The sequence below is a fragment of the Papio anubis genome, unplaced genomic scaffold (genome assembly GCF_008728515.1).
Source record: "Papio anubis isolate 15944 unplaced genomic scaffold, Panubis1.0 scaffold83, whole genome shotgun sequence".
Taxonomy (NCBI): Eukaryota; Metazoa; Chordata; class Mammalia; order Primates; family Cercopithecidae; genus Papio; species Papio anubis.
In genome coordinates, this window is record NW_022168525.1 from 254,464 (window position 1) to 267,377 (window position 12,914).

Genomic DNA, 12,914 nt, shown 5'->3' on the forward strand with positions numbered 1-12,914 from the left:
GCACATGGTAGGTGTTGAGTTAGTGTGGATATGTATGGAGGAGTATGGAGAAGCCATGGTCATCCTCTTCCACTCTGAGAGGGCTGTCCTATGGAAGAGGGTCAGACGAATCAGGTGGCACCAACATGCAGAGTGGGGTTCAGAACACGGAAATCATAAGAGGCAGACCTGAGATTCAAGCTAAGGTGTTGCTGGCAGCCACTGCAACATGCTGTCTTCTGAGTTAATTACAGTGTGGAAAATGCATTTTTTTGAGACAGGGTCTCACTCTGTCACCTAGGGTGAAGTGCAGTGGCACAATCACAGCTCACTATAGCCTCAACCTCCTGAGCTCAAGTGATCCTCCCGCCTCAGCCTCCTGAGTAGCTGGGACTACAGGCATGTGCCACCACACCCAGCTAATTTTTTACTTTTTGTAGAGACAGAGTCTTACTATGTTGCCCTGGCTGGTCTTAAATTCCTGGGCTCAAGTGATCCTCCCACCTCAGCCTCCCAAAGTGCTGGGATTTGAGTCTGAGCCACTGCGTCCAGCCTGAAAATGAATTTCTAACCTGTCTTAGGTGCCCCCAACTTCCCAGTACAGACAGGCATTTTGCTCCTTAGATAGGAAAGTGTATCAACCAGGGTTTTCCAGAGAAACAGAACCATTAGGTGGATGAATGGTGGGTGGATGGATGGATAGATGGATAAGTGGATGCATGGGTGGGTGGATGGATGGGTTGGGGGGGTGGATGGATGGGTGGGTGGATGGGTGGATGGATGGATGGATAGATGGATGGATGGATGGAGGAGTGGATGGATGGATTGGTGGGTAGGTGGATGGGTAGGGCGGACGACGGGCAGGCGGATGGATGGGTGATTTGACGGCAGGTGGATGGCGGATGGATGGGTGGCAGGATGGACGGGGTGGGGTGGATGGATAGTGAATGGATGGTGGATGGTGGAAGGGTGGTGGATGGATGGATGGATGGATGGATGGATGGATGGATGGATGGATGGATAGGGATGGATAGATGGAATGGAGGAGTGGATGGATGGATTGGTGGATGGAAAGATGGTGGATGAATGCATGGAATGGATGAATGGATGAATGGATGGATAGATGGATGGTGGTGGATGGATGAGTGGATGGGGTGGATGGTGGAATGGGTGGTGGAGGACGGAGTGGTGGATGGATGGAAGGGTGGTGGATGGATCGGTGGATGGGGGTGGATAGGTGGATGGATGGGTTGGTGGAGTGGATGGATGGATGAATAGATGGATGGTGGATGGATGGATCAATGGATGGATGGATGGATGGATGAATGGAGGAGTGAATGGATTGGTGGATTGGTGGATGGGTAGATTGGTAGATGGGTTGGTGGCTGGGTGGATGGATGGATGGATGGATGGATAGATAGATAGATAGATAGATAGATAGATAGATAGATAGCCACAGCCATATACTAAGAAATTTGTTTTAAGAACTTGGCCCACACAATTGTGCAGGCTGACAATTCTGCAATGTGAAGGGCAGGCCAGCAAGCCAGGGACTCAGGCAGGAGTCAATATTCCAGGCTGGGCTTCTTCTCTGGGAAACCTCAGTATTTACTCTTCAGGCTGTCAACAGACTACATGAGGCTCCTGCATTCTTGAGGGCAATCTCCTTTTCTTGCAGTCAGCTGACTGTCAATGTGAGCTGCATCTACAGCACACTTTCACATCTAGACTAGCGCATGACCAAACAACCGGGCCCCACAGCCCAGCCACGTCAACACGTACAATTCAGCTGTCTCAGAACGCAAGGTGAATGGGTGGAAAGGGACTTCTTGTCTGGCCTGAGGCCCTCCCGGGTCCGTGGCTCGAGGATTCGCACTCTGAGACCTTTCTGCTTGCTTGGCGGGGCAGGGCAGAGCAGGAAAACAACGCTGTAGCCACAGGAGCTTTTGTAAATTGCACGCTTAGTCATAAATGCCATTGCTGTTAGGCTAAAAACCAAACTGCTGAACACAGTCCAGGGCCATGCAGGGCCTATCCTGTCCTCACCTTTCCCAGCTCGGGTCAGACACCTCAGCTTTCTTCTTCTTTTTTTTTTTTTTTTGAGACGTAGTCTTGCTCTGTCACCCAGGTGCTGGAGTACAGTGGCACAATCTCAGCCTACTGCAACCTCCACCTCCCTGGTTCCAGTGATTCACCTGCCTCACCCTCCCGGGTAGCTGGGACTATAGGCAGGTACCACCACGCCCGGCTAATTTTTGTATTTTTAGTGGAGACGGGGTTTTGCCATGTTGGCCAGGCTGGTCCCGAACTCCTGATCCACCCGCCTCACCCTCCCAAACTGCTGGGATTACAGGCGTGAGCCACCGTGCCCAGTCAACACCTCAGCTTTCTTATGCTTGCCCCAGCAGCCAAGGTTCCTCCTGCCCCAGGCCTTTGCACACACACTTTATTCTTCCTGGAATTCATTTCCTACCTGCCATCCCTCACCTTATACACACATACACACACACACACACATACACACAGCAAGGGGAGCAGCTCATTGCTGGAGTCCTGTGGTTTCTTGAACTGTCCTCTTACAGGCCCTGAGGTCAAATGCACACCAGGGTTTGCTCAAGCAGTGAGAGCTCAAACTGTTGGAATGTGCCTGAAAAATAAGGGCCCCACAGTGAAAGAATATCTCCTTTGTTTAAACTCATCCAACTGGTCTGAGGAGAGGGTGTGTCCTGGTAGACTGAGGGTGACAATAGGAGGTTTGGAACCACATGTGTGTGTCTGAGAGATAGGTTTGCACCAGAATCCCGGACCTTAGGGCCTCCCTGGCCAAGACAAGGAAGAGAAACACAAGCAGGACTGTGTGGCTGGGAGAAAGTGTCGGGAGTCAGGAGAGTGGCCGGCAGACGCCAAATGCAGGGGCCTCGTAGGCCAAGACAGTGGTGGGGGAGCCCCGTGGCGCCACAGCAGAGAGCAGGACAGGCAGTGGAAGCTGGAGGTGTTGGGAGGCAGCGCTGCAGAGGGGAGCCCAGATTTAGATTCACAGATGCAGACAGGACATCTTGTCCCTCAGTGAGGATGGGACAGTGCTGTGAGCACACAGGCCTGTGCTCACCCTCATGGTGCTGAGAGCCAGAGAAGGTCAGCACTGACTCAGCCTTGAGGGACACAGCATGGCCCCAGGGCCTGCTTGGTGAGCACAATCCAGGAGGGCCTCCAGGAGGAGGGGACACTTGAGTCAGGACCAGTAGGATGAGGAAGAACGGCCAGTGAATGGGAGAGGGAGCACTGCGTGGTGCTTCCCCTGGGGTTCCACAGCACACCGTGGAGCAGAGGAGCGAAGGAGAGGTGTGCAAGGCTGTGGAGGGGCAGGGTCCTGGGGCCACCTGATAGCCATGACATTGCCCCGCTAAGCCACTGTCCCCTCTCTGCCCCATAGGCTGTGGGAGAGGTCCCGGGGTGTGGAGGGAGAGCTTGCCTGGAGGGACAGTGGCCACCATCATTATGACAGTGATGTCACTGTAGGTCCTGCAGGGACCTCCTGCTGGGAGGGCTGGAACTTTGGGGCCTGGGCCCAGCTTAAGTGAGACTCACCCCTATATGCAGGGCCTCCTTGTGCAGGCCGAGGCAGCATGAGCTAGTGGGATGCACCACAGAGCCCAGGCCTTGGGAGAAATGCAGCCCCTTGCTGGCCCTGGGGGCCCAGGCTGAGCAAGGCTAGGACCTGAGGCCCAGCTGGTCGGCCAGCCCTGTGCTGGTGCGGGGGGTGGCTGTGACTGGTGGGCTGTATGGAGGAAGGAGGTGTCAGAGAGGCTCCTCCCAGGGGCCTCTGAGATTGGTGGGGTCAGGGGAGCTGGGAGTACCCTGAGGGGACTTAGGGCTGGACATTGGTGGAGGAGTTGGCCGGGACAACCTGTGCCTGCTGGAGTGGAGGTGGCACAGGTCCCTGAGGCTTCACAGCAAACCTGAGATGGCCCTGGAGGTCCAGGTGGGAGGCAGGAAGTAAGGTGGAGGAAAGGTCAAGCCACCTAGCCTGGCTCCCAGGTCTGGCTCTGCCACTTCTTGGCTATGTGACCTTGGGCAAGTCACACAACCTCTCTGAGCCTGGGCTTCCTGAGGCAGTCCCCCTGCCATGCTGCAAAAACGCCTCCCTGCAGGATGTTCCCTGGGGAAACCAGCGCACCTCAGCAGTGAGGCCGCCCCACCCTCTGCAGAGACACCCACCCCAGGCTTGCTTCCTTCCAGCTGTGCCTGGCCTGCGCAGGTCCCGGGGGTGAGGTGCACTCCTGCAGGGCCTTCAGGAACCTGGGGCCAGAGGAGCTGGCTCGAGGCCAGAAAGCTGGCCGGGCCTCTGGGGTCAACTGGGCCTCACCCATCCTGCCCGCCCTGGCAGACCCATGGAGAAAGCCTCCCTGCCACTGGCCGAGTGAGATTGAATGCCAGTTCTGCAGCTGGCCACGGGGTGGGGACCTTTGAGCCCTTCTCACCCACGAGGCAGTGGAGACTCAGCCAGGTGAGGTGTGACACTCAGAATCCCATAGCTGGAGCCCAGAGTGATGAACAGACCCCCCGCTGGGGACAGCCCCTTATGTGACCCTCACCCAGCCTTCCAGATACCCAGGCAACCAAGCCGCAGACAGAAAACAGGACTGGAGCCTGGGGAGAGGTGATCCCTGCCAGCCCCCTAGACCCCTGACCCCAAGTCCTGGGCCCTGTAGGCCACAAACGAGTGACCCAGCCCAGCCCACGTGCTCAGGACACCCCTGGCCCCTCCCTGTTGCTATGGTCTGCCAAACCAGGCTGCTCCCCGGGACCTCTGGTGATGCAGTGTCCCAGTCCCAGTGCCACACTCCCAGAGAAGGTAACCATTCACAGCAACTTCAGAAGCCGCCCAGGTGCTCCCTCCAACACCTCAGCCACACCACCCCTCCACCGCCCCTCACAGTCATCCCCAAGGGTACCTCTGCTTCCCACACCCACCTCCCAACACCCTGCCAGCCTTCCTGCTTGCCTGCCAGCTCCAAGTCTTCCTCGAATCGCCCTCCCCAGAGGCTCCCACAGCCTGGAGCCCATGGTGTCATCCTCACACCTGCCCTTCTCTCCTTCCCCAGCATGTGGGGCATGACTGCCCACCGTCTGCTCCCTCTCCATTTCTCCCTCCTCCAGCAAAGACCTGACCCCAGCTAAACCCAAGAGACCGTTCACTCACCAGTCTTCCTCCCTTTAAATACGCAATTGCAGATGGCAGAGGGCACTGCCCAGCTATCCTGCCACACCACCCCCCTGACATCTTCTCTCTGCCGCCAGCACCTTGGTGCCCCTCCTCTAGCCTCCCCCAGCAGGAAGCAGGAATGTGGCCACAGGGAGGCCTGCCCCCGGCGCCAGCACTGAACTCTCCTGCCCTTCGGTGTCAGCCTCCGGTCCTTTACATATTTACTTATGTGTCAGTTCACCACCCCAGCCTACCCCTGCCAGGGGCCTTATGTCTCTGGCTTTCCATGTCTGAAACAAGGTCTGATATCACCAGGTCTTGGATAAAGCTAGAAACGATTTTCCTTTTTCGTTCCTTTGATCTCTTTTGTCTTGATTGTTCCACCGTAATTCAGAAGATGGTGATTTGGTTCCTGTAAGTGCAGGGCTGCTATCTTAAATGACACATTGAGTGTCTTAAATGTCTTAAGAGACACGGTCTGAAATGACAATTCTAAGTTTCTGTGGACTGGCTGATGGATTTCTCAGCACCAAGAAACCCTGATCTCCACACCATGCAAGTGGTTCATTTCTGGCAAACACCAGGATTCTTTTCCTCTTCGCAAACTCGAGATAGCAGCAGGCGGCCGAGGGCCTCTTCTTGGCGGACTTGCTGGATATACTCTCTGTGTGTGTGTGTGTGTGTGTCTGTGTGTCTGTGTATGTGTGTGTGTGAGATAGAGAGAGACAGAGACAGAGAGAGAGAGAGAGACTCACTCTGGGCCCAGATTCAACTAAAACATGGCATTCTGGGGGATTTCCTGAGTCCCTCCTCCAGATCAACCCAACTACTGGGGCTCCAAAATCCAGTGCATACCTCACAGATTTGGTGACTTTTGTGAAATGCGTGAATGGCAATGGTTTACACTTTTCATAGTTGACCAGATGTCTCCACTTCCATTTTCTCTTTTGCTAATCACAGTGATTCTAATACAGCACTTGAGTTTTTTGTTTGTTTGTTTTTTGAGACAGGGTCTCACTATGTCACCCAGGTTTGAAGTGCAGTGGTGTGATCACAGCTCACTGCAGCCTCGACCCCCTGGGCTCAAGAGATCCTCCCACCTCAGCCTCCTCAGTGGCTGGGACTCCAGGTACATGCCAGCACACCCGGCTAATTTCTGTAATTTTTGTAGAGATGGGGTCTCGCCATGTTACCCAGGCTGATCTCAAACTCCTGAGCTCAAGTGATCTGCCCGCCTTGGCCTCCCAAAGTGCCAGGATTACAGGTGTGAGCCACCATGCCCATCCAAATTGACCATTTTAACTATTTTATTTTATTTATTTTTTTGAGATGGAGTCTTACTCTGTCACCCAAGCTGGAGTGCAGTGGTGTGATCTCAGCTCACTGCAACCTCTACCTCCTGGGTTCAAGCAATTTTCCCGCCTCAGCCTCCCAAGTAGCTGGGATTACAGGCATGCACCACCATGCCCAGCTAATTTTTGTATTTTTAGTAGAGATGGGGTTTTGCCATATTGGCCAGGCCGGTCTTGAACTCCTGACCTAAGGTGATCCACCCACCTCAGCCTCCCAATGCACTGGGATTACAGGCATGAGCCACCACCCCCGGCCCATTTTAACCATTTTAAAGTGTGCCATTCAGTACCGTTCACTGCATTCACAACATTGTGCCACCAGCCCTACTCTCCAGCTCCGGAACATTCCAGCTCCGGAACGTTTTCTTCACCACAAGAGGAAACCCCATACCCATTAAACAGTCCCTCCCCATTCCTCTCTCCCCCAGTCCCTGGCCACTGTGAATCCATGCTCTGTCTCTATGGACTTGCCTGTTCTGGACATTTCAAAGAAGTGGAATCGTACATTATGTGGTCTTTGGTGTCTGGCTTCCTTCACGGAGCCAACAAGCATGTTTGGGGCTTGTCCCTGCTGTGGCATGTGTTGGAACTTCAAGGCCTTTTAAGGCTGAAGGGTATTCCGTCACATGGACATGCCACATTCTGTGTATCTATTTGTCCATTGATGGACACCTGGCTTGTTTCCACGTTGCAGTGATTTTGAGTAATGCTGCTAGGAACATGGATGACCATCATCTGTCTGAGTCCCTGTTTTCCATTCCTCCGGGTGTCCGTCCAAGAGTGGATGGCTGGGGCATATGATAACTGTGTGGAACGTGTCACAGAACTGTGGAAGACTGCTCCCACATAGCTGCACTGAAGCCATGCTTTTCAGAGGGCAGCAGACAGGGATTCCGGGCAGAGCCTGGCCTCTTCCTGCCACTAGCCTTCAGCCTCCTTCCAGTTCCTCTCTCAGCCCCGCCCAGGCGAGGCAAGGGAAGCATCCCTGTGGATGGAAAGCCCCAGGCTCCCTGGAAAGGCTCCTCCTGGGAGGGAACGCGTGAGCCAGCTCTGAGGGATGTGGGGTTTCTCAGTCTGCTGAGGAAGACAGGCAAGAGAGTAGGGGTTGCAGGTCCTGCAAGGCAGAGCTAGAAGGCAGGTGGCTGCTTGGCGAGGAGCTCCACAGAGCTTGCGGTGGCTGAGGTCATACTAACACACGCGGCCAGCACCCACAGGTACAGTCCACAGCCAGTGCTGACCTATGTCCACGCCTTCCTCCCCACAGCTCAGGGTGTGGGCTCTGGGGGACCTCATTACGCAGATGAGCAGACTAGGGCTCCAGGGGCTAACTCACTCCTATGGCATCCCAGAAGCACTGGCATCCATGCCCTGACCACCAAGCTGTGTGCCTCTCCACGGTGACTCCAGACAAGAAGCTGGGCTCAGAGAGGCCTAACAACTGTCCCACGCTCACACACCAGGGCCTTCCGGTGGAGGGAGGGTTTGCGCCCGGGCCTGGGCCTTGCCTGGCGTCGTTGCTCACTGTCCACACCCCAGCCTCCTGGGCTATGAAGTCTGGGGAGTTAAACCCTCCACCTCCTGCTCTCAGATGGCAGCTGTGACCACTCACTGAAGTAACAAATATGACTGCCAAAGGAAATCTATAAAAGCTCAGACATCCGCGGGCAGGTAGGGGTCCTGCTCTGGGCCACGTTAATGAACTCGGTCTGCAGCAGCAGATGCCTTTGTAGGGGTCAAGAGCGGAAAGTTCTGGCCGGACGCGGTGGCTCACGCCTGTAATCCCAGCACTTTGGGAGGCCGAGACGGGCGGATCACAAGGTCAGGAGATCGAGACCACGGTGAAACCTCGTCTCTACTAAAAATACAAAAAATTAGCCGGGCGCGGTTGTAGGCGCCTGTAGTCCCAGCTACTCGGGAGGCTGAGGCAGGAGAATGGCGGGAACCCGGGAGGCGGAGCTTGCAGTGAGCTGAGATCCGGCCACTGCACTCCAGCCTGGGCGACAGAGCGAGACTCCGTCTCAAAAAAAAAAAAAAAAAAAAAAAAAGAGCGGAAAGTTCTGGCTCCAGCTCCACCACTGGGCGCTGTGTGTTCCCTGTGTGTCCCTGACAGGGTCACCGTCCCTGAGCTCAGTTCTTTCACTGCAGAGAGGGTGCCAGGAACCGCCAGGAGGCCGCGCACACTGAGGGCCACCCCGTCCTCAATGCAGTCCTGCCCCTGCATTGCTTGGCGGCAGCACACGGCCCAACGGTGTCCCTTGCTGCGTGCTAACTGGTCCCTTCTGTTTTGCCTTTTTGTTTGAAGAGACACTTGTCGCCCGAGGAGTTCCAGGAAGTGTTTGGGATGAGCATCGAGGAGTTTGACCGCCTGGCCCTCTGGAAGAGGAATGACCTTAAGAAGAAAGCCCTTTTGTTCTGACAGCTGCCAGCCTGCCCCGCCGGTGTGTGCCGGGCGCCGAGGCGAGGGGTCCCTGGCGAGCACCACGCACACCCCTCCCACATACCTTGCTCTGGCTTCTCTGTGTCGATGGGGTGGGCGGGAGGGGGTCCCCCAGCAGGTGCAGCCCCTGTGCCTGCCGGCGACGCTCCTGCCCGTAGTTTAGGGCCGAGATGGCTAGCTTCACACCACCCTTCCCCGCTGTGGCTTGGTGTCAGGGAGAGGCTGCAGAGTGGCTGTGTCGGGCATTAGACGGAGCACACAGGTGGCTGCAGCCCAGTCCACCTTCCCAGCATCCTCGAGGTGCCCTGGCCCTGGTGCTAGGCACGTGGGGGACGGAGGTGGCTGGGACGTGAGCTGTGAGACTTGTTGATGACAGGTGCTGACACCATTGTTGGGGGTGGGCACACGGCCCTTCGGAGCCTGGGCAGCCTGGCCTCACGGGCAGACTCGCAGACAGGGCAGGGAGCGTCCGGGACAGTGCCAAGAGTGGGGTATGTGATTTTTGCAGGCGTCTGTGATGGGTCTCTTTAGGGACAAATGCCAACAAGGGACAAGACAGGGCACCTTCCGCCAGCGCCCCTCCATGTGCTGCGTTCCTCTTCCAGATCACCCCCTAGATGCCTACACAATATCTTTAAAGTAACACAGAAGTTTTTATTTTATTAAAAAGTATAGCCTACTTACACGCGAGATGACATATATAGAGTTTAATTTTACAGTCCCTCCGCAGGGGAGCGGCCTCCAGCCTTATCCTCCACCGCTCGGATCTGTGTGGTTTCAGTCAGTTCTTGATGTGGTCTCATACATAGAGCTCCCTGTCTGGTTTCTTTTTTTCTTTCTTTTTTCTTTTTCTTGTCACACAGGTAACCTTAAAGACAGACCCCTCTAAATAACACTTTGTAAATACACGTGAAGTAGAGCCACCACTGTTCTCCTTGCGGTTATTTTTCCAAATCTTGGAGAGAAAACATCCTCCTCTGACGGCCAAAGCCTCAGAATCAAGGGTTTCCACGTACCCGGCCTGATACCCGACGCAGCTCTTGGTGCACCATCCTTGTGCTGTGGCTGGCGGTGTCTTAGCCTGAAACAGAAACCCCACCCGCCCCAGGAGTGATGTGCTCCCTGAAACAGACAACCACACGCTGTTGGGGAGAGAAGGATGGAGATGGGATGGAGATATGGCTCTTCTCGTCTTCGAAGCCAGCAGGGCATCCTGGAGCAGAAGGCTGGCTGGGCTCCCCAAGCGAAGGCGTTGGTGTCTGTCATTAGGTGTGCGTTAGGGTGCAGCGCCGACCGTCACAGGATGCGGATAAGCGCGCTGAGAGGTGGATGAAACACCAAAGTCTGTTTCCCTGTCCGCAGTGGGTGTTGCCTCTTTGTGTGTGTCCCGATGTTCCTGCCTGTGAGTTGGCCTTACTCCGCTTCCTTAGCGCCCATGACACGCCAAGCCCCGTTTCGCACTCGGCTTCTTACCCGCCCGGCTCGGCTAGGGACGGGGAGTTTTTAGCACCTAATATGCTTCCTGCCATTGAGCAATCTGAGCCTGAGCAACTGGAAACCCCCATTTCTCATTAGTGCAATGTCATGTCTGATCCCAGGAAGCCTGGAAAATAAAAGACGATGCATTATAACTTGCGGCAGTACAAGACCACTTGTTATGAACTGGTGTGATTTGAAAGGCAAGGCCCCTTCTGCAAGTAGTGCTTGGGGAGGGCACCCATGCCAGGCGTAGCGCTGGGTGTGTTCACGGGGCAAGCGAGGCCTTGGGAAGGGGCCAAGTGTTCCCATTGGATATTCCCCAGAGGCAGCTTGCACAGATGCATTCCTGGGCCCTCACCAGGGCCAGGCCCTCTGCTGATGGCAGTGATGAGGGAAACTTGATACACACCTGCCCCGGAGGTTGGGGAGACAAGGACAGCAAGGCTGATCGCTGCTCTGTGGAGCTGGCCCCAGGGAGGTCCCAAATACACCACCAGGTCAGGGGAAGCTTTCTAGACAAGATGCTGCCCAAACTAAGTCTTGGCAAATGGGAGATAAGGGAATAAACACTCCCCAATAAGGGAAAGGCATTCTGGGCAGCTGGAACAGCAGTAGCGGAGGCGCTGAGGCTGGACACAGCCTCCCAAGTTCTGGAAATTTCGGTGGCTGGTTATGGCTGAACACAGGGCCAAGGAAAAGGGTGGAAGGAAAGAGACTGGAGGCAGGGCTCCCACATGGGATTAAACAGTGCCCTGCTGGGATTAAACATCTCATCATCTCTAATCTTATTCCCATAACATTCATGATTCTTTCTAACTTTCAGTCTTCCCCAAAAAAGCTTGCCCATACACACAACCTGCCACCACCGTCTACCCAGTTACACACTCAGAAATCAGCATTGTCCTCAGTTTCTTACCCCGGGCCCAAGGACAACTGTCCACAAGCCCTAGTAAGTGCCACCTCCCAAGCATCGGCCTACAGCTCTCCACCTGCACAGATGTCCCCGGTGGGGCATGCTGAGAACAGGAGGTGGCACTCTGACCCATGACCCTAGACACAGGAATAAGCCTGGTCTGGCCCTGGCAGCCAGGACATGCAGGCACCCTGGCCACCCTCAGGCCCCTCCCCTGTTACAGCACAGCCTTCCTCTGCCGTCTGCTCCCACACTTGCCCCTGAGCAAACTGTGTCCACCCAACGTCAGAGTGATGCTTTGAAAACATCAGTCAGATCACACCAAGCTCCCAGCAGCCTTCTTCTGTGGCTTCAAGAGCCAGGCCTTATGTGACCCCCACTTGCCATTCCCGTCCACCCCCCTGCCCCTGAGTTTGTCCCCATGGTCACAGTCCCAAACTGTGGCTCTCTCTGAGTTCTTCAGACACCAAGCCTGCCGGTTTTCACCCACGATCTCCCTCCTGGGGGAGCTCTGCTGCTTCTCAACACAGGGTCCCTCCCTTCCTTCTCAATTCAACTCAGAAGCTCCCCTCTCAGACAGGGCCCTCCGCTGACTTTCCAAATTGCCACCTATCCCGACGTTCCTCATGGTACCTCCTCATGCCCTCTGTGTGTCAGCAGTTTCTTCTATTTTATCTTATTTTATTTATGTATGTATTTATTTGAGACCGAGTCTCACTCTGTCACCCAGGCTTGAGTGCAATGGCGCGATCTCCGCTCACTGCAACCTCCACCTCCCGGGTTCAAACGATTCTCTTGCCTCAGCCTCCCGAGTAGCTGGGATTACAGGCGTGCCTCACCACACCTGGCTAATTTTTTGTATTTTTAGTAGAGACGGGGTTTCACCGTGTTAGCCAGGATGGTCTTGATCTCCTGACCTCGTGATCCGCCCTCCTCGGCCTCCCAAAGTGCTGGGATTACAGATGTGAGCCACCGCGCCCGGCCCACAGTTTCTTCTTTCTCGCTTTATTGACCATTTCCGTCCATCAAACCCTAAGCCCGAGAGGGCTGGCGACTTTGTAACCGTGCTCTATGAACTGGGAATGTCTTTGGAGTATTTCCTAGCAAGGCTGGAGCCCATCTGGTTTCTGTGCTTTCCCCAAAGAGTCTCATGGCGCTCATGCTTCTAGAACAGCGCTGTCCAATCCCACTGCCCGTGATGACAATGACATTCTACATCTGCACTGTCCAACACGCCAGCCACCAGCACTTGAAATGCAGCCAATATGAGTGGAACTGAGATTTCAATGTAACTCTTTTAGAGTTCAGGAGCCACATGTGGCTACTGGCTGCGTGCTAGACAGTGCAGTGCCCTGAGGATTAGAAACTGCTGCTGCCCTAAGCTTAGACGTGCATGTCCACAGGCCCTGGGATCTGTCACTCTTGTCTCGCAACGAGTGTTCATTGGTGCCTGGTCTATAGGATCCATTGAGAATGCACTTGCCGAGCATGCATCTGTGCCTGGTACTGCCCTGGGTGCAGGGGTTTGCTTGGCACAGTTCTTGCCCT

General features: G+C 55.1%; 1 protein-coding gene across 35 annotated transcripts in view; it reads left to right on the forward strand.

Moving 5' to 3' along the window:
• The window catches only part of ABLIM2 (actin binding LIM protein family member 2), a 193,986-nt gene extending 183,369 nt beyond the window's left edge, over positions 1-10,617 (forward strand). For all 35 annotated transcript variants that reach the window (XM_031662645.1, XM_031662663.1, XM_021938279.2 and 32 more), the window contains one exon: positions 8,840-10,617. In XM_031662645.1, the coding sequence (XP_031518505.1) occupies positions 8,840-8,953 (114 nt within the window). In that variant the 3' untranslated portion in view covers positions 8,954-10,617. The remainder of the gene's footprint in view (positions 1-8,839) is intronic.
• The last annotated feature ends 2,297 nt before the right edge of the window (positions 10,618-12,914 follow it).